Source organism: Argiope bruennichi, chromosome 10 (assembly GCF_947563725.1).
Source record: "Argiope bruennichi chromosome 10, qqArgBrue1.1, whole genome shotgun sequence".
NCBI lineage: Eukaryota > Metazoa > Arthropoda > Arachnida > Araneae > Araneidae > Argiope > Argiope bruennichi.
In genome coordinates, this window is record NC_079160.1 from 52,933,777 (window position 1) to 52,957,494 (window position 23,718).

Below are 23,718 nucleotides of genomic sequence, written 5' to 3' on the forward strand. Positions count from 1 at the left end.
GAACAAATGTGGAATAAAGTCTATATATCAAATTTAATCCGTCTGGTTCAAAGCATTTTCGAAGTATTTTTTTTTTTAATAGGCAGACATAATTCCAAAAATGTATTTTTCAGATTCAGAGGAGTCTGTAACATCAAGATAAGCCAAAATTTCCAGTTCCAATTTCGCGGCGATTACAATACTTTCTTTTTGTATGATTAGTATGCGAGAAAGTGAAAAACGAACAGTAATAAATATAAGTTCAATAATTAGTTGATAAAGGTTATCCATGCACTAATTTTTTTTTGCTTATTATTATAATTGGGAATTATTTCTATTCTGCTATGATTAGAATTTTTCAATATCTACAAAAGCATTTTTGCAGATCAATATATCCTGTATAGTCACACTTTCAATAAATATATTCGTGACTTCGCACTTTTGAACTTTATAGTTATAATATATTTTGTTCACTTTTGTATTACAGTAAGTCAGTGAATATACTAAAAATATTATGCGACTATATCACTTAAAAACGAATTCAAGACATCGATGGTTGAAAAATGTTAGATAAAGTTTATGACAAAAGTAAGTTTTTTTCTTTTGATAAAATTGTTTCGGAATTCGGAAACTGGAGGAAAGGAAAATGACACAGAGTAAATATTGTATTTGAAGGCCACTAAAGATTTGAGTGATTTAAAGGTTTCAAGTTCAAAGATATCAGAAAACTTTCATCTTTTTCTACATTACGTCACTCCTAAGAGATAAAAGTTCGATATTTGAAAAGTACGAAACTTACATGAAGTATAAGAGAAAGGAATCATAAGATTGGAAACTTTATTTTTGCGAATCAAGATGGGGTGACAAAATTCATTAATTTCCTTATTTACCATTTATTTCTTTCCTTATTTAGTTTTATTAAAGACAAGGCAAATAAAATATCTTAGAATACTTCTCTTAAAACCTTCTTTTTTGTTTAAGAAAAATATTTTAAAATGAACATAATCAAATGATTAAAAAAAAGCTCGAAAAATAATTAAATTTAACATTGTCACGAGATATATGATGATTCTTGATATAAATGTACAGTCAAAACTTATTTAACAAGCAAAATAAAATGTAAAAATATGACTCGTTTTACGAGCGATGTTTCGCAGAACAAGTGGCGATGAGATACCGTTCGTCACATGCTAAATTGGCTTGCATCAGTATGTGTTGAGAGCCCGCATATTTACATGGAAGAAATTTTGACCTTATAATCTGTCGAATTTGACTCCGAAGGGTTTGAGTGCCAGTGGAGCCTTAATCGAAGAGAATTACGGGGCTAGAGTTGAATAACAAATGCATCGATGAGCTGATGGCAGAACATAGCAAGAACTACTAAAGAGTTCATGAAGTTGCCTCTGCATCACAGCAAAAAGTTGCGGAGCAGCTTTGGTCAGAAGAGAAGAAAATAATAGATACAACAGAACAAGAAACATCCAGTGAGACAGGAAGATGCTGAAATCATGGGAAATTACTGCATCTTATGTTAAGAAGTATAACATTGAAAAGGCAATAACTATGCACGCTAATAGATTCATTTAACGATAATGCTGCGTCTCATTCCCGTCAAATTTTGAAGCGTAACCAACGACAAATATTTTAAGATAATTCTTGTAAAAATATACCGACTTATCAATAATAAATTGCATTATTATAAATTTGTTTGAGTATTTTTTTCAGAATGGAACGTATTGTCCTATTTTAGATCGATTTCTACGGGTTCGCTAAACTACTGTTTCATATTACGCATAAGATTTGGGAATGAATTATGCTCGTTAAGCTCGCCAGTTTAAATTTCTTTCTTTTCACAAAGTATATTTTTAAAAAAATGATTTACGCGTTTAAATAGGTATCGATAAAAAAACGCATGGATGTACATTTTATAAGTTAATTTTGATTATTCAAGATTGATGTGATTCATGATTTATTGCCATATTTTTATTAAGAATTTCGTAGAATTGTTTAAAAATTAAATCTGCGGCATAGAAAAGCCCGAAAATGAATATTTCCTAAAAATAAAAATGCTAAACTGCTTTAAATCGTTATTTATATTAATAATCGATCTTCGTATTACCTTTCGTGAAAACAGGCATCTAATTAACGAGCTAGATAAATACAAAAAGGACTTAAAATCTTCCGAATAAATATGAAATTAGGAGCCTTTAAATGCACAAAAACTTTATTTTAATCTTTAAAAGCTAATTTTTACATTCACATGAAAATTTATGAGGTATACAATAAAAATATTAACAATATTTCTATTAAACAAATATTTCTAACAAAATACTTTGAATTATTTGAAACACTAGAAACAAAAATCAACAAGGCCTTCAGTACTTTCAAATTGATTTTAATGTGATGAATACGATTTATAATTTCATATTAATGGTATATAATATTTTGCTTCCGTTTCAAATTGTGTAATTAGGTATTTTAAACTCCTAACATTCAAAACTAAAAATAATTTTAAACAAAAAGAAAAATGATTAGAAAAATCACACATTTTCTTTAAACTATCTAAATACTCTTCTTAGAACACGCTATATAAAGTTTACCAGAGCTATTGGTTAGCGAGTCAACCCATCAACTGAAAAATACCACACTAATTTGCAAACGAATTTGTAAAGGGGGTAGGAGGCGAAGAACAGATGTTTTAAAATTCTAAAGGTTATTATATTTGATCTGAAGAAGAACGAGCACACGGCATTCGTAAATCAAATTAAAACACTGAATTAAATTGGTGGAAAAAAAAAAAGAACCACTTCGAGGTCCCATGAAAATTGCCTACTTAGTCTATTTAATAAATATTCTTATTAATTAATAGGTTTCTTAAAGGTTACATAGTTATATAAAGAGTTAATTTAATCTCATAAAAGCAAATTTTCATTTATAAGAATTACAAAATGAAGAGATAAACGATAAAATTTTAGATGTGATTCAAGATTACCATTAACACTGTTTACAAAGGGTAATTTATTTAAAATAAATGCAGATGCTACATCACGTTGTCAATGCAAACTTCCGATGAATCAGAAAAACATGGACGCGTCGCAACTTCAGATGGCCCCGCCGATGTCCTTTTCTCATTTCTATTGCGAAAGGGTTTGAGGCAATATCCAGCAGGACAAAAGCAAAACAGAGGAGACGAGCGTCGCTTCAATAACATTCATCAAAGTCGGAAGTGGGGGTAAAAAGGCTCGCGTATAATCATGCATCTTTCGAAACGAATCATATTTGATGCAGGGATCGTGGGTGACAGGTGTGGGTCGACGGTGACTCCAATCTATAAATGTCCCCACCCTTGTAGTCAGTCGGCAGACGGAGACCTTCGAAGCCCACCTACGAATGGCACAAGTATGAAAACGTAGGCTCAAAAACCAGACCTCAATCAGCTGGAACCTTTACGCTGCTCATTTGCAAAAATGATAGTGTGTTAGAACTGTATAATAAGACGCTGTCGAAGGCGAAGCAAAAGTTGGTAACTCAATGTAGACTTAGGAAATTGTGACACAAAATTAGCACATTTTTAATTGAAATTCATTAATAGGTGTCAAAACCTAGTTAACAAGATTACAGACAACCTTAAATATTGTTACCCTAAATGCATAATAGATGGTGGCAGGACAAAAAAAAAGTAGAATACATATCCTGCTGACATGATAAATTATGAAAAAGCACTCAAAATTTAATAATTAGAAGAACAATTCTGTTAACTGCAAAACCAATAGTATAGTAAAAATACGAACAGAGAGGATAGTTAAAAGCAATATGGAATAAGAAAATACAATAATCTCTCAATAATCTGGCAGATATCAGAATATAAAATTACCGGATTAATGGAATCTCATTAAAAATATTAAATTAAATAGCAAAATCTGCGTTTATCGCATAAAATATAAACAGATAAAAAATAACATAATAAATAATAAATATTAAAAACTATATTTCAAAATCTAAGCAGTAGTCTATAGCTTATGCTGTTCCAAGGTCAATGAATATACACGCAGTGATTTTTTTTTTCTTCTTCATTAACATTCTGTATTAGCCCTACTGAAAAATGCTGGATTACGTAATGAGACGTACTAGCGAATTGTTGGATTGAATCGTAGCATATCTTTAAAAATCGTCTTTATGCATCACAATCTTTTACAGCTATATGGTTACTGCATTAACAATACAAAATCTAAATTTTCCTCAAATTTTAGGAGTTTTTTTTAAAAAAATCTATTCCAACAGCCACCTAAATGAGTAGTGATTTGTATTTCATCCTTCGACTCCAATTCAAAGCAAAATAGTGCAGTTCACTCTTAATTAATTAATGTCAACACTTTTAATTTGTAAGATGAAAAATTAGTTAAAAGGAAAGTAATTAAATAGATGCAAAAATTTAAAGTCGTTTCTTCATTTCCATTGCTAATATAATTTTCCAAAAAGAACTAACCGAAATACTTAAGAATATTCTAAATACTATCAAAATATCAATACTAATCAATACTAAGCGATGAAAGTATTGATCGTAAACCCTGTTTTATATATTTTATAAATAAACTAACTTGATGCTTTTGTAAATCTTGGTTTGCAATTTTCTAGTCTGCATTTGCTGCACTTCGCAGAATTTATAATAATTTACTATTTGTACAATAAATATTATTAAAGAAATATTATAATATATTTAGCTATCTATCTATAGGAGCTATACATTGTTATAAATCATATGTATCACAATATTTAAAACATTCTGAACAACTTGATATATTTAGTAAAAAAATTTATATATTTGAATGTGAAACTTATTTCAGATATCGTTTCATTTCGAGTAATTTTATGTTGTAAATAATTACTTTAAAAAAATTTTATAGGGCTTTTTAACACATTGTTTGCAATAGAATTTTATATAAACTGATTGAAAAATGACTATTTGTTTTCAGGATTATTTTATGAGGATATATAAACATAATTAGAATTTTATTATTTTAGTGCATTTTTTAACAAAGTTCACATATTTTTTTACTTGCGGTCGCCATAGTACTCATAGAAAAATTTCCCTACAAATGAACGTATATCATGTTTCTTTCAAATAACATTCTCAGCCAATTGTAGAAAAACCATGCCAGTCACTTCATATACTGAAATACAGAGAGTATCACTGGCAACGCTGAATGAGAATTCAAAGACCACTCTACTCTGCAGGTCATCTATAATCTCCATGGCATTACTGAAATAATCATATATCGGTCACTGGTGAGTCCCATGGCAACCAATGTGTTAATATAGAATTATTGTAAAAAACAACTTTCTGTTTCTACAAAAATTTCTTACAAATATTACGTTAGAAAGAAATTTCTTACGTGTATATACTTTTCAATTGGAGTAGACTTTATAGCCGTTTAATCAGACTATAATGCACCAGATCTATATATGAATATATTTTCTATGCACAATATATATATATATATATATATATATATATATTGGTTTCAAAAGCAAAAATATTAATATAACGATACAATTATAAAAAAGGCTTTCAAAACAATACATTCAAAACCTTTTTCTAACGAAAGGTAATAATAATAATAATATATGGCATGCCGAAATAAACAAAATGACGCATCAGTTAGATTCGGAAATGTAACATTTTAAAATGTCGATACGGAAGTATCATTTCAGGAAGGGATGAAGTCACCAACATGTTCAACACAGGCCATCAGAAGCCAAGTCCTATAATCAGATTACAAAGGTAAAAGATGGGGGTTTATATCTGGCATATATTGTTACGATACCGCGTTACATTTGGGGCAATAAGGAAAAACATTTTTCACTAATCCGTCCGAGTAATTCAAACGTATCTCCTCTCTGGACATTTTGCGTAAAATCTGCTCTCATATAACCCGGTAACCTGTAATTTCAGATAAAAATTGCATAATCCCCACCACATTCCGGTCGATGAGTTCGAAACGCTTCCGCAGGGCTATACTTCCAAAGATAACGCTCGTTCGACTGTTCTAAGGGCATTTAGTAGCTTGAAGACCAGTTTCTTTTGCTGGGCCTCTCGTAGAATTTTTCAAATTCCTTAAGTGCTAACGATTTCTGTTAAAACTTTGTATAATAAAATCTTTATTGGCCACGCTGTTACCACATGAATGAAAACGTGTTGTGGGCCTTTCATATTTTTTAATGTCATCTGTCGGCGTCGTATTATACTATAGGAAACCCATTAAATATTGGATATAATTTAAAAGACAATAACAGAATCTGTAAAGATGCTTAGCGACATATAAGCATAATTTTATAACAAAATTCAAAATTTTAAAAAATTATCAAATATATTATCACACAAAAGACTGCAATTTCTAATGAGATGACAAATAACTTTGAACATCTGACTGCTTTCAAGATTGTCATTGGAGTTAAAAAATTCGTCGTGTCGTTTTGTATTTCGTCATATGCGAAGCAAGCTAATTCAATTTAATTTTTGATTTCATCATGTATTTTACAGAAGAAAAAGCGAGGAGTATAAAGCTGTATTTATCTGGCAGTTGTGACGTCATGGCAATTGATTTCATTTGATTTAACGAAACTCTCGAATTATAACCTATCAGTTATTTAGGTATATAATACTTGCAAAAATAATACTTCTTTAAAATGAAATTTAAATTTAAAAATCATTGTTCCAATAAAACTTCATATCTCAGATGGCAATATTATTCGTGTCTTTTGATCTAATCCAAAACACACACACACACGCACACACACTATATAAAATTAAAAGTTTTAACTATAAAAGTTAAAGATCAGTTACAAGTCAGCAAAGTTTTAAATTGCAGAATATTCACTTTATTCTCACATTTTTACATAAAAGACCCCCCCCTCTTTTTTTCGGATAGTAAGAGAGGGGGAAAAAAAACCCCACAAAATTAATCTTAACTATCTACTTCCAAAAAAAGCTGTATGATAGTAATCTATGCCTCTAAAATTCTGTCTTATGCATTTACAATAACTACAGAAAACTCTGCGTGTCTTACAGCAATACAAACAGCATTAAAAAAAAAAAAAATTATTTTAAAAGCGAGATTTCATAAAATTATACGCATTTAAAATTAAATTTTATTAAATTACTTCTGATAACTTTGAAAAAAATAGATTCATATTCAAATAGATGTAATAATACAACACATAGCTTTTCAAATACAATCAACTCAAAAAGCCATTAAAACCATCTTCCTTCCACATAAGGATAATTTCTAACGGAAAAAACAAATTGTCCCAAAAATAATTTATTTTTAAGTAACGAATAGCAAAATCGAAAATTTTTGCTTCGTATTAATTAATCATTCTAAATAGTAATAAAAGATCTAAAGCGAAACGAAACAAAAATGAAAATTTTCATTATCACAGGATTACATTATGCGTGGGAATCATCACTTAACTTCATTTTCTTTGTGTATTTACACTTATTCGATTGTATCAGATAGATACAAAACGCTTCGCTCTTATATTTGCCTTAGTCCATTTAGGTCCTTAACTCCAAACAAAACATCCATTTTCACACACGCTATACAATTCAAGCAAACTGCAATTCATCACAGTATGTCATAAGCCAACCAGTTTCCACACTGCCCGATTGAGTGAAAAATGTCAAAACGCCATTGTGTTACCACCTCGTCGTGAACTTTCGTGGGTTAAGGTTAGTGTTCTCGATGTTAGAACCCTTGCCTTTCTCGTCTATAGGTGTTAAGGTGCCGTATTAGATCGAGTAAGAGATCATGTGGAGCGGTTCGTGGTCGTTGCCGCCTTGACCTTTTTGTTGTCTTTTTGCTGAACATTTCCATAAAACGCAACAGAATCAACGATTGATGTCGTAATTCTTCTCTTTCGCGCTCTTAAAAGATGAAGAAAGCGACCACCAAAAAAAGAGAAATGGGTTCATTCAAGAAACAAATGTTTTACTGAGCTCGGTAGGTTTTGAATAGCAGAAAGCAGCCCTGATTTGTAATACTGGAAGACTTAACAACTTTAGTAATTGCTCAGTGTGTTTGCTGGAATTCGTTTTGGAACAGATGCAGATGACATGAGGCCAAGAAATTAAAATATGTCATATACCTCAATATCTCGCTTATTTTTTGGGGTTGATGATTGCTGTGCAAATTTGTCAAAAGTAGAATACGAAACGAAACTACATTCCACCAACTGCAATGTAATAAAGGGAAAAAAAAAATGTAGATTTAAAATAATGAACGACAATAGATAGAAACACAGACATTAAATCACTAAATCGAAGAACATTCCAAAGTTTTATTTTTTATATTCGGATAATTCGAGTAAAAGCGGCGCTGTTGTTTGCTATACTAGAAAATGGCGTTTTGGACGCTGCAATATGCAAAAATGAAGAGAACCCATTGTTGCATTGCAGCGTGCCTTTCGCTGTAAGTTCAACAAAGAGCCGCTTCATCAAAAACAGATTTATAGTTGTATAAGAAATTCGCAGAATTGCTTTATATGCAAATGGAATAGTAATTGTCATTCTTCCATGTCAGATGAAAATGTTGAGTGTATCCGAACTACTTTCGAGTGTAATCACAGGGAATTCACAAGAAGAGGAAGAGAGAGCTTGTGATTTAGCAACCAAGTGACCAAACTGTATGATATGCGCTTAAAACGCATGTTTTTCACTCTTCATGATTGAATTATTACAGCAATGCGAGTGAATTGAATTACCAGGGATCAGTTACTTCACTATAGTGAGAAATGGACTTCTGACTTGAACAATTTTCTCCATAACAATTGAAACTCAAATCCAATGTACTGAATAAAATTAAAAGCTTTCCTCTATCCAGAAATGTAATGTATCGGTATATATTTATAATCGTTAGTTGGAAATAAGTATTTACAATCTGCTCCTTCTTTCTGAATATCCCTTTAATGACATTTATAAAGAATGGGATCTCTAGAGAATTGTGATAAAGTCCGAAACTTAACTCATAAACATACAATTGATTCATATAACGAAACAAAATTAGGATGCATTAATTCATGAGGAATGCCAGATGAAATGTATTTTGGATAGGTCGAAAAATGAGTTACAGAAAAAGTCGCCACAAATAAGACAGAATGTAATGATGTCCCGATTGTTGGCACATTTTCTTGAATATCTTATGGACATCGTTTGGATTAGCAGTGAAGTCAAATTCTATGCATTCTACTTCTAGTCAAATATAATGTGAAAGTACCAAAAATTGGTATTGCAATGAATTGTTGAAATATATATACAGAATATAAAAATGGTTAAATTGCAAGCAACAATTTCTGTTTCGAATACCAGTTATTTAATATTTAATAGCGGAGAATGATTCTACCAGTCAGAATTGGTAAATGCATAAAACATCATGATCAACAGAAAATTCATAGATTGATTGATGAATTAGATCGAATTCATTAGATTGATGAATCACAGATTTACTCACAATATATATATATATATATATATATATATATATATATATATATATATATATATATATATATATATATATATATTAAAACAAACGTTTATCAGTGTATAAAAATGAATGTTTTTTAAAGTTTAAATAATTTTCTACTTTTTCTTCTTTAATCTATAATTCATTTTTATAAATATTGTGAAATCTTGCAATCATTTTTTTTTCTTCCAAAATTCACTGCCATGTGGTTCTACTCGCACGAAATAATTAAATAAAATTAATTAATTAATTACTATTTAAGTACGAAAAGCATTGAAATAGAAATCGTTGAGAATACAAGAGAGTGCAAAATTTCAAATCTAGAACACCAGGAAGTGAGGGAAAATTCAATCTCAAAATTTCATCTTTACAAACATGAAATGTCATATTAAATAAAAATTTATAAAAAGCGTACACGAAGAGCTTATCTGGTTTATATACTACTAGCCCTATCATCTTCAACAAGACAGTGGACCTCAATGTATCTTGCCATATTTAACAAGCATTCGTGTAATGTCATGCATAAATTTTGACATCTTTCAAGTTACCCAGATAATCTAGCAAGGGTCAGTTATCGATATACCTTAATTATTATTAGTTATATATATTGCAGTGGAATTATTAACAAATTAATTAGGTTCATTTCATAGAAATCATCTTCCATAATTTAAGCAGTAAGGTCAATTCATGCTCACACGACAAACATAAAATGACCAAATCCTTTTTGAAATTACTGCATAGAGAAAAATTGTTGTTGTTAATGGGTACAAGAATTCTTTGTATAGAAAAAAATTGTTGTTGTTAACGGGTGCAAGAATTCTTTACATAGTAAAAAATTATTGTTGTTGTTAATGGGTGCAAGAATTCTTTGTATAGAGAAAAATTGCTGTTAATTGGCGCAAGAATTCACTGCGTAGAGAAAAATTATTGCTGTTAATGGGCACAAGAATTCTTTGCTTAGAGAAAAAAATGTTGTTAATGGGTACAAGAGTTCTTTTGCTGATTGAAATAATTTTTTAATTTTTCCTTTTATGCTTTTCTTTGCTGATATAATCTTAATGTTTTTTACAAAAATTTCTTTTACAGTTTTTATTACTTTTTTAACATTATAGAATTTATTCAATACGGTTATTTGTTTACATCAGAACCACCAGTATTCGTTAACTTCATCAGAGTAAATCTTATTTAAATTCCATTCATGTTTTTACATATTTATAACATGTTCATTAAATAATTTTAGATGAATTAAGATTACTTTTAATTCACATTTTAGCACATAAATATACACACAAAAGCATGTTGGAAAAGCCTTTATACCCAAAGGACAAAATATATATTATGATATCGGCTGAAAAATATTTTCCACGAATTTTCGCTCATTGTTCTTAATAAATCCATGATTGTTATGTGGAAACATGAAGATTTTAAACGACAATCGACCTTTTCTCTACTGAAAAAATAGCTAAAAAATTAAGCATATAGAGTATCATAATACAGAGCAAGATTAAATGCAAGAACATGCACTAAACGCGACGAAATTCAGCATTTAGTTTTATGTTTTGATGACGTAAGCAATTGCGTTTTTCATATGACCCTGACATAAAACTAATTGATTTCATTAAATTTCAATTAGAAGTTTACCAGTAAAAGGGAAGTGGTATCCATGTTTTGTTATTGTTCATGGAATTTTGTATTCATTTACATGCAACACATTTGAAAAATTTAATACTATTAAAAAGTATTGTATTATTATTTGTGGGAATGAAATAAAGAAATTTCTATCGTAGAAAAACAGCGTACAATTAAGATATGTATAATGCTTACAAGTTTAAGTATACGGTAAGAATATTGTAGGTACTTGCTTTAAAGTAAACTGCGAAAATAGCACAGCGAAACCAAGATAATTAAACAAAGACATAGTTTCCCAATACTAGTATAGTAAATCAACCCAAATGGGCAAATATTGCCAAAAGAAATATGCATGTTACGCATAAAGTTACATATGTTAACCTGTTCATATGAGGAGAAAACGCAATCACCTTTGACCTTAACGAGCTCCAAACAGCAACTAATATTGTTTGGAGTTATGCGACTTATGCAAACTTCGGTCGAAATGACCAGTGGACATTGTTTGCTGTTCTTGATGTCAAAACTACGCAACAACATCAAAATACCAAGCGAAGAAGTCAGTATTCGACCCATTTCTGAAGAATTCATCGATTCTGTCATTAAAGGATACGCGTGACAGATTCCATAACAATCCCGCAACACGCGCAGACATCACGTGCCGAAGAAGCGACAGGCAGACACCATAGGGGCAGCAAACTGACCCATTGACAGACAACACACGACAATGGATCTCACGGCTTTTTCTCGACTCATCCGAACCGGACCGTTTCCGGATTTTCTGGAGATGTAGTCCGAGGTGGGCAAAACAAAGATTAGGAAAATGAATGAATAAAAAAGAAGGCATTGTCGGGATTGGGGCATGAAAGCGGGAAAAAGTATGCGAAGGTCGTTACGCCACTGGCATACAGAAGCAGCAACAGGTCCAAATAGTTACAGCAGTGATGCGCGGGAGGATATAAATGGGCGTTTCCGTTTTGTTAGGAATTATGCCCGTTGCGTGCAACATCAACCGTCTCGTTTGGTCGACTCTAAACATTGCGTTTAGGCAACTTGGAGCATAAGATGAAGATCTTGTCACCTCGATTCCTGAATGCATTTCATTAACAGTAAAATTCGCCTGCTCATTTAAAAAAAAAAGAGAGATGCACAACTTCCCTAAATAGAAAAAAACAAGACAATAGATGCAATTAAAGACGAAGGCAATTTAAAAATTGGGCTGCAATGAAATATTAATACTCTGATTATCTTTAGTGAGTTAAATATAGTTCACTGAAAAAATCTTTGTGAATTTGAATAGATTATTTTACATCATAAAATTTTGATAAGCTCATCAAGTTCCAAGTGGGACAAGAAACACAAAGGCTCGTTATGAATTTTTAATTAAAAGATAATTCTTAAAGAACATTTTCGACTGCTGTTTTTTAAATAACAAATAGTTAAGGCTTAATTTTTTTTTTAAGTATAAGTTTTATGACATCGAATCACAATTTCATATAAAATGAAAAATAGGAAAAAATAAATAGCCTATCCATAATTAAATCTTTATTTCAATAAATGATAGTTGGACTGAAGAAATGAAGATATAACCTCAACTACTTAACTTAATATTTACATAATATTGGTGATTGAATTCTAGGAAATATTAGCCCCAAACAGTTAGCTGATGAGCTAATTCAGTCTCCTTGCATCAATTCCAGATCGAAATAATTTGAAATGCGAAATATTTCGTCCAACAGATTGCATAGAATTTCTAAGTTTTGACCAGTTTGAAGTCTCTTCCCTCCTCCCCCTCAAAAAAATTAAGAATGATGCTTACATATCAGTCTCTTATGAATATGAGTACATAATTATTTTTTAAAAAAGATTTAGATGGACCAAAAAAAAATCATAATTTTTTTCATTAAAACTGCAGATTTCTATCAAATTTTGGATTAAGTCAATCAATAGAAAGACTATCGATCAGCCTACCCATGCGCATACAACAAATTTTAAGACAAAAAGTTAGTTAAAAATATAATTGGCATGGTTTTTACATTAAAATTGCAGACTTATCAAATTTCGGACCTTCTGTGTCTAATTTAGATAAGTTTTAAAAAAACAAACATAAAATTATGAAATGTTGTGACGGAAAATAATGTGGGTAAAATGTCAAAATCCGTCTATGAGTTGTATTCTGAAAAAGTGCAGTAAGCCCAGTAAAAGGTAACGACGTTTTATTTTACAAGAAAGCACGAATACAAGGTAGTAAAAGCACAGTCAAAGAGTACACAATATCAGCACTTGGAATAAACAGCAGCATACAATCAACAAATGAGCAATAAACAACTGTAACAGCACAAAGTGCTAAGAGATGACTCACAGGAGATTAACACTGCTAAAAAAGATTTCGTACAACTATTTGTGTTTTTCCACGTCACACTGTTGCCTCTTTTTATAGGTAACGCCAAAGGACATGGAATGTCCTAGTACAAACGACAGAACTCAAATTCTAGTGAGACTATCGCAGATATTCTCAACATAAGAGATCCTTTATTTTTATGACCAAATGATAGCCAAGTTTATCACCAATATCAGAAGTCATTAATTCGGCATCCATCACAATACCTGTAAAATCATCTTCTTTAGGAAAATAGGTGAAGGGAAGAAATATTATAAACTTGTGACACTATCTACATAAGTTAGTTATATTTCGAAGATAGGTGAAAGCGAATAGCAATCTTTTTACTGGAGATTGGTGAACAAACTATTTTTCTTCATATACAAGTTTAAAGCAGAAATCGTATAGCGTAGAATGTTTCAATACGAAATCAGATAATTATGTATTCCCTGTATTGTAAGTGCCAACCATTATTTATTTTTTAAAATTTAATTTTTAAAATGAAAAAAAAACTGGTTTGTTTAATTACATATTTCAACAAATATATTTTGAAAACATTTTTCTTCCATTTCGAGTAAAAGTCCTATTTTAAGTACGAGTATAACAGCAGATTTAAAAAAAGAAACTACAAAAATACGCCACTGTATTTTTCTTTTTCCAAGTTGAAGCAGAGTTGCAAATGTTAATATGACAACGTCTTTACAGATGCTACTTTAATAAAAAATGGGGTGGAAGTTTTTTACCCCCTCATAACAGAATAGAGAAGATACAAGTTGGGGTTGAAATGAAGGTCAGTCAGTTCGATGGTGCATTCAGAGTTCATTTAAAATAAAACGGACAATTTAGTTAAAATTCGATGAAATCGATAAACTTCTTACAAGCACTTTCTAATCGATTACAGTACAATCCATAAAACATCCATTACAATAAAAAAGTACCGCTTTAAACAAAAAGTGAAAGCCACTAACCATGGGCAATCAGCATTTTTTAACAAAAATTGAATCCATATCCTTAGGGCAAACTAGAAATTGTTCGATATGCACGGTAGATTATTCATCCATATCAAATCTCTTCAACTTATTCTAGTACCCTACAGATCTCTCGTTCTATTTTATTCATTTTATTTTTTTCAAATTCTCAGCAGAGCTTGCCACATGGGTAATGTGGTTCGCCACCCACTATTCAGCAATTGCGGTTAATGAAACGGACCGTAGCGTCACCCTTTGGTAACTACTCAAGGTCAACGTAAAAGGGAAACTACAAGGGGAGATGAGGTTGGGTCAACAGTGCGGAAAACCGGTTCACCTGCCTTTTCCCAACTTTTTTGAGAGGTTCAGCTTTTGTTTTATTCATAACATGGGAAGAGAGATGGTGCGATTAAACGCTATGTGGGACATGATGACAGGTGGTTGTACGGTGGAAGGCCACAGGGAGCGAAGATGCCGAATTCATACTTTTTTTGAAATATTATAATACTGAATAATCAAAATTAACCCTTTGCGGTCGTATTAAATTTGGGCATAGGTGCCGTGCTGTTTGGAATTAATTTCCGTTGAGCGAGCAGTAATACATAGTATGCAAGATTATGAAGGAAAAACACAATTTACTCATTCTCATCATTTTGTAAACTTTGATATTTTAAACACAATAATGCTTTCATGCAATGTTTCATTGTAAAAATTATAGTTTAAAATTCGCCATCGTGTGGTATCTTTCAAAACAGTCCCCATTGTGAAGTCCTGGTTTTCGATGACAAGTGTCGCCAATATAATTCGTTTGGTGTCAATAATTCCACCCTTGATTTTTCATGGCGAGTCAGAGGCGTCTCTATAAATATTAGGTTTCATTATTACGAAGCGGTAGAAGCACCGTATTAGTTCGTGAATAAGTTCCTTAACCTTTTCTGTTCTTTCATAGAAAGTGTAAACTGATATATCCTAAATAGAGATTAGGATATGACGAATACTGGAACGGTAAAAATGCTTTGGTGGCTGAGAGTAGACATACGACCGCAAAGGGTTAATAATATAATGGTCATATGAACTCTGAATATTGGTGATATGAATCTCAGCATATGGAAAGCAAAGTTAATCAAAAAATTCCTTAAAGGAATAGTATGGAAATAATGATGAACAGGAGCTATTATATGTATACGATTCAATTATTAGTGAAATATATTAATTATTAACTTAAGTGACATAAGAGAGCAAAATAAATTAAAAAGTCCACACTAATCGTGGTCCATTAACCCTTTCGCGGCGAACAGCGCCTTTAATCGCTCAGCTACAGATGCCCACTCTGAGCGAAAAGCACCTATAGGCGCTCAGGCAGAATTGCTCTCTCAGAACGCACAGCGCCTTTTGGCGCCGTTCATTTGACATATCCTACTATATCCTGAAGTAGGTTTCTAAAATGTTTTTATAGGTAATTGTTTTATTTCGTTCTAGTGTGTTGCGGTGTTGATTTACCAGTTCTGGATCTCTTTTCATGGGTTAATTATCCTTTATTTTATTTACAGTTTTTTGTAAATTAATATAAACAAATAATTAAATGAAAACAACAACAATAACAAATAAACTAAAACAATGATAAATTACCACCATAAATTTATGGGGGGGGGGGTTACTACAATTTTTTATCAGTAACTGCCCAATAATGTCCATTAAGTCGTTTGTTCTCAACACGATAGCAGCACCCGTTTGTTGTGCAGAGATTTTTTTGCATAATCAAATATAATTATCTACAAATTTTGCCCCGACAATGGAAGGTGGCAGAACGGTCGGCGGAAATGTGTGATTTGCAGCTAACACAAAAAGCCAACCTGAACACTTTGAATGTAAAGACTGTAACATTGGATTATGAATTGAACTCTGCTTTAAATTATATCATACAAAGGAAAATTATTAAAAATTGTTAAAGATTATCTAAGACTGTAAAAGATTAGTAAAATTGTTATTATTATTATTATTAATATTGATGGATCGGCGTGCTGGCCAGCCGGCCCAGGGAAATGATCAGCAAAATCAGCTCCGCACACCGCGTTCAAAATGACTCGTGTATCGTGTTGTCCGCTCGGTAGATGTTCCACCGTCATACGGCTGCCTAGGGCGCAATTCATTTCTGAAAGTTCCGCCACGAAAGGGTTAAGAGACAGATACTTCCAAATGAAAAAAATACTTGAAATGACTTCAAAAATTACCTCCTTATACCCTTTGAGCCAATAAATGTATAGCAGAAAAAATTACGAAGTATAAATTTTTATACAGATTCCGGCCCTATTTAGCAAAAATGTTTTATTAATTATGACTTATTAACATTTTAAATAAAAAGAATCCTGCGATGAAAACCGAAAGTTTTTTAAAACTAATTAATATATACAAATATTACAAAAGAGTATTAAGATTCAAAAAGAAACATTAGAAAAGAGTAGTCAAAAGATAAACGAGCCTAACAAAGAACATTGGAAAAACGATTTTCTTAATCTCTATCACCTATTTGTGGAGTAAACTTGTCGAGAAGGGATGGACACTGGATTCTGAAACGAAAAATATAGTTCATATTTCTAAAATTAAAGAAATGTGAGAAGTTTCATTATTAAAGGGAGGTACAAACAATAACATCTCGTTTATGGAAAGAGTAAAAAGAATCAAACATCGAGTTTCGAACAATATGTACTATAAAAAACATTACACGACGGAATAAAATAAAATAAGACAGATATTCTTACCTGGTACTCGGACGTCGCCAACTGCCTTTTTCCAGCTTCTGAAAATAAAAGAAAAGAATTGTATAGACAGCAATAATAAATACAATAAAAATGTAAAACACAATTTTTACATTACATGTATTATCAATCATTAATGACAGAAGTAAAACGTTTTATATAACAAAATTCCTTTTCCTTAACATAATAATAATAATTTTAAAAAAATACAACAGACACTCTCTAATCCAATACTCGCTATTCCGACACGTCTAGTAATTCGACGCACTTGTTGGATTAGTTTAGTTTAGTTATATTAACGTCTCGTTTCCAAGCAACACTAGCGCTATTTTTTGGGACGGACCTCGTAATTTTGAACCACGGTCAGATGACGTGAATGACACCTGAGCTGGCACCCCCTCTCCAAACTTCCACAACACAACCAATGGGAGGACGTTTGGTCCCGCCGGATTTAACATGCACCGCACCTATTGGAGTATGTTCTTTGGTGATAAACCATTCTTTCCTGTCAAAACTTAAAAAAATCTACAGATTTTCTGTACATGATTCTGCTCCTACTCAATACCTTAACACAGTATTTTCTCCTTAACATATTGTTAAAACGTTCCATATTAGAGAAATGCATCAATATATAATTCAAAGATGTCTATAGGATTCTCTATAACCCAGACACTCTCTGCAATTAGATAAATGTTCGGTCCCATATGTGTAGGATTAGAGAGAACCTTCGATATACACAAATGAAAAGATTAGGAATAAGCCTCGTTTAATGATTTGTAACATGTTTTATTATTTTTCCAGATTTTTTTTTTTAATTAAGCATTTCGCTTTAAAGCAAGATTGTGTACTTTGATTTTTTCGATTGTGAAAACATTAATAATACAAAATTCTTTCAGCGTCTGAAGTATTTAAAAGCAAAATTTTTTTCAGAAAGCCGTCTTGATTTAAATCATTTCATTAAGGCCTTTTTAACTTTAATGTCTTCAATTGTTGTTTTTTTCACTGTTTGTTACTCACTGGTGCTTTATAAAATAAAAGAGAGGAAGCAAAACTGGAACTGGAAGAGGGGAAACATTTTTTTATATACCTTTAAGAAGATTACAAGAGAGACTAACTTTTTGTTGGGTAAAATAATTAAAGACACAACAGTTTAATGTAATATGGGAAGCCTGCCAATTAGATCGAATACACCTGACAGAAGGTAAAAAGATGTACATTACTACGTTTAACATTACTATGCCGTATGAACTTCATAGTAATCTAGAAATGCACAGCTTAAATAAGCCTCTAGTTGTACTTCCAATGAATGGTGTTACTGAATTTTTAAAAATGCCACAAATTAGGTTTTATAGTACATTTCTCAAGCATTTTTAAATTACGAAATTAGGAAATTCTAATTAAGAATAAGAAAATCCGTCAAATTAATAAGAAATGCATTTGAAATCCAATTTCATTAACACCATAACAAAATTTCCGGAAAAAAAAGAGATAAAATTTTTTAAAACAAATTTCTGTTTAACAAAAAATAGATTTTTAAAATTTTTTAATTATTTACAACAATTTAGTCTTTGAATTATTATTATAAATATTATAGAATTTTGAAATTTTTTTTCAAAAATTATTACCAGAAGATTACTCATATAATATCAAAATTTAATTTAATAAATTGATTAACTGGTAATTCAAATCTGTCATGAAGAATATAAAAATGTATACAATTTCAAAACTATAAACAAATCAGGAGGTGAAAAATCTATTATAAAATTCTCTCTTTACAAACATGAAAACGTTATGTAAAGTCCTTATAAAAACAAGCGAAATTTTAAATCACCATCATTCCAACACAAAGAAACCCTAAAGGGAATGAAATGATTCAATATCAGGGGAGGGAACACAATCGTAAATGGATACTAAGTATGAGTCAACGAAATCGGAATTAAAATCCGATTTTGTGCGAAAGCTACACGAACAATAGGACGTTCATCATTGACAAATCCATCTTAAAAAGCAGATGTTAAGCGTAACCATGGGATCAAGCGTTGAAAGCAGATTACATGAAGCCTTAAATGAACGCACAAAATTATGATGGGGAGATTTAAATAAAATAGGAGTTCATAAAACTGTTGCGAGGTGTATTGTGAAAGAACAAATGTATCTATGGTTTCGGCTAGAGACAAGCGCTGCCACAAAATATACACTCATGAAAGTACGGAAACATTAAGTAACATGATATGAACTAGCGTAGTTCAAGTTGCAGGGTTAATTCTATTCCAAATACACAATAGTTCCCACATTAACTTTTTTTAACACAAACTTTTAATATTCCGTGACATGTCAGTGAATTTCACTTGCGTTGGAAAATGTAATAGAATAGGACAGAAATAGGAAGAATAAAATTAGTTTAACGTTTCTTCTTGAAACTACACAAAAACATTATTAGGTTGGACATTCTGATTTTGAAGCATGCTCAAAAGATAAAAATGATATTAAAATTGGCAACCTCGCAGTACAAACTTCAAGGACGATTCTAAAGGCAAAGGTGCTATCGTGCCGTTTAATATCAGCCGGCCCTTCATCCTATAACACCTTTATATATATATATATATATATATATATATATATATATATATATATATATATATATATATAATTTCGTTCAGCTCCTTAAATCAGAGCATTTAAAATTTTCAGAATATCTTCAATATCAAATAATGCACGGGAAGTGTGCAAATAAAGAAGTGTATATATATATATATATATATATATATATTGCATTCAATGATGGAATGTTCACACGAAAAAAATATATAGATGGATATGCTTCGTTTTCAATATTCGTGCAGCAACGAATATTTAAAGCGCAAGTTGTTGTTGTTTTTGCGTTTTCAATATTCGTTGTGGTTGAAATTTCGTTGATTATAGTTTAACACATTGCTGACCGGAGTTTTTTGTAAGAACTAACGCGTGTGGTCGGCGATTTTTTCGAAAGGCTTACCGGAGGACGTCATATGATGCTCCCGGTTAAAAAAGCGTAAAGTTATCAATAGACGTCATATGTCATTCCCGGGCAACATTGTGTTAACAAAGGTTGTAGGAATTAATACTGAATTTTTGATTGGTGTGTTGCATATTTAAGTTATAATTACCTGTGTATACGCTATGGATTGGTTTGGGTTTCTGTATCCCGCATATCTGAGCTACAATAATTCGCATGTTGTGATTTTCAAGTTTTTCTTTCAAGCAAGTTACCGCATTTGACAGAGAAAGACGAATGACCGAATACAGACTGAATACCCTCTATATCTCCCACCTTCGTTTCTGCACTATTTGCATGATCGGCAAAACCATGCTTGCTAACTTCTAAATTTACTAGAGGAAGCGAATTTGACTAAGGCAGACAGATTCAAAATGTATCAGACCCATTTATGAGCATACACTGTACATATGAATCTCATAGCCGTGATCATACGATTTCGAAGTCGATACCTTACCATCAAGAAAACAGCCGCCTTCAAAGACTAGGCATTGTACAGTATCGGAGACAATGCAATGCAAGACAGCACGAAATTCATGACGGATGCCATTAAAATATAGATAGAATTTTAGATCCTTTTTCAATCCTATCCAGTTTCCTAATTAACACAAATTTACAAAGAATCTCATATTTATTGATGTATAACAGGACTTGTTTATAAGACGAATATTATTATATTATGGGTGTGTTATAATTCGACACAAAATATTTAATAAAAACAATTTGTAAAAAAAAAAAAATAATCTCAATTCATTTAAAAATTAAAGAATAAATAATAAAAAAGGTGGTTTATAGTGTTAATAAAACAATGAAAAATTTTTTATAACTAAATTCTAAATAAATTGTATGTGATAGATTCGGTAATCCTAAAACCTGCAAGATATTCAATAGTCCTCATAATAAATGCTGCTATAAGAGAAATAAATAAATTTTTTGTACTAACGTTTAATTTGAAACTGCACGAGAACTATTTTGGAATGAACAACAATTTGAATTATTATTAGAAAACAAAGACCTGCCCTCCAATTATACAAATCTTTACACCAATTAATGAGAGGTAATTGGGCTCCCATAACAAACATAATATAAATCTACTGATCTTCTGATTCTGAAGCCGAGACTTCGCTACCAATGAAATTTGAATTGAAAATCCTGAAAAGGATGCTATTTCAATATTTATACAATAAAATATCCTCACTTAATTAAGTTAATTAATTAATTTTTTAAAATAATTAATAAATAATTTTTTAAAAATATAAAAACCAAATATTGGAAATGTAATCAAAAAGAATATTTTTTTTTAAGTAAATAAATACGGAACTGGGACACATTTTAATAGAGATTCGATTATGATGAAATGCTGTCAGCTTTTTAAGGCAAGAAATTTAGTCAAACTCTATGCATCAGTGCTTTAGAAAATTACGAGCATTTATTTGTAAACAGATCTTATTTGAGAACATACAAGTTTGAGATAATAGACTTCCTTTCTAATCAAGTGACCCAAAAATGACTTCGATTCTTGATGACATAATTTATTAAAACCAACAAGGGCGATATAAACAAACGCATCCACAAACAATAGAGCCACGGAGCTCATAAAAACGCTCAGTGAGCCCATGCACTACTAATTGACCAAATAATTGTTCTAATGATTATATAGATAAAAAGCATATGTAGAAGGAATATTCGTTGACGATTTTCAAAGTCAATGGCAGGCCACAAAGAGTTGGTCAAGGACAATGTCGTGATAGAATGCTTCATTAAATTTTTTTGAAGTCTAGACAGTATTTTATAATTGATAATAACGTTAAGAATACAATATAGAATGAGTGGACGTAAACTTTAAATTAAATCAAAACAATGCTTGGAGATGAGAAGCAGGAAGTAGATATGGGTTTTTTTATGATCAAGCAAAATTTAAACGTTAATGTTTTATAAAATTCCAATCGACAAACCCAAAAACAAAGGTAGATTTTCTTTCGTAAAGATTCTAAAAAAGGGAACTTCATTCCGTTGCTATTTTCATTTCTTGATTTCATAAGAATCGGAATAATAAGGATGGAAGACGATGGAAGATAATGCAAATGATGACAGTTTTTCAAACAAACTTCACAACCTTAGAATAAAATGCAGTCGAAGTTAGGGGTTGAAAATCGTTTTTCAATCCCTAATATTTATACAATTGCAGTTACTGAAAAAAATTCAAATCTCATCATATCAAACTTGTTAAATATGCTGAGGTGACAATTTGCCTGATTGAACAGTTTTCGGTTTTTGGTAGTTAGATCTACGGAGAAATGAAAATTTTATCCGTTCCCCTAACTTTTCCCAACGTACTTTGAATTGAGTATTTCATCCATGAAAACTTAGCTCAGATTTTCACTTACCTTGAAATATATAATAATTATAACGGGTAAAACGAGGCATAATATATGTCAAATGTTTTGAAATCTAGGGATCATGATTGGAAAAACTCAAAAGAAATCTTCTCGGTATCGTGTTATAAGGGTTAGTAGTTATTTTATGACAAGACGACTTTAGCTGTCATTCATCGAAATGGTACTTAACATTGATGAAGACTTAAAATAAATATACGTTGTGGAGATTCTTGAAAGGTAGGTACAATTTATTAAAAGACGATGATCCCAAATATAATGCATAAACAGTTTTACATCTGTATGCACAATTTTACTGCCCATATGGCCTCAAAAATTTTACTGAATGTTATGGTCTCTCAACTTAAATCTAAAAGAGCGTTTGTAGGAATATATTGGGTCATGAGATAAATATGAAAATAAAAGATGTTTGCAATTTTTTGATATGATAATACCAATCATGATCCCAAAACTGACATTTTTATTACATTAAAAATTCAGATCTTTCAAGTTCATTGTAATTTCCAGATGTCAAGTGTATTTCCAAAAAAAAAAAAAGGAGGAAAAAAAAACCCGAAACAGAGTTTTGTTTTGATGTATATATCCATTAAACGTAATTAACTGATTACTCATTAGAACAGCTTCACGTTTTATGATACCTTAGTATAACACATAATTACTCGCTAGGGATAAATTTTCTCCATTTAAATTAAATAGTTTTTTATTAATAGCTCTGCGCCACACAGAGCTTTGTTTTACCCACCATTAGAGTAAAAGTAAAATGAAATCTTTGGAAAACTAAATACTAAAGCGAAAGTTTTTCCGCCAAAAAAAGATGAAAAGGTTACAGACCTTAGCTGCTCATTGGCCCTTAGAAATGACTCCTCTATTGCTATCTACATAAAGAGACTTAGAGTCGGTAGAATGTAAGTTGGCAGTACCATGAAGCATGACTTTATTTTTTTTCTACCGTCGCTAAATGTATACAGATATTATCAACTGTCGCATGATTTCTCATGCTCCCAAGGTAATTACAAGTCAAACTTTGTTCAGCGTGTTCTTGAATCAAAAGTTATTAT

The 23,718-nt window shown here is 31.1% G+C and overlaps 1 protein-coding gene across 1 annotated transcript in view; it reads right to left on the minus strand.

Annotated features, from left to right (window-relative positions):
- Positions 1–23,718, minus strand: part of LOC129988990 (protein spire homolog 1-like) — a 175,323-nt gene that overhangs the window by 31,987 nt on the left and 119,618 nt on the right. Inside the window, exon 2 of the mRNA XM_056097290.1 lies at positions 17,234–17,271. Coding sequence (XP_055953265.1) covers positions 17,234–17,271 — 38 coding nt within the window. The remainder of the gene's footprint in view (positions 1–17,233; positions 17,272–23,718) is intronic.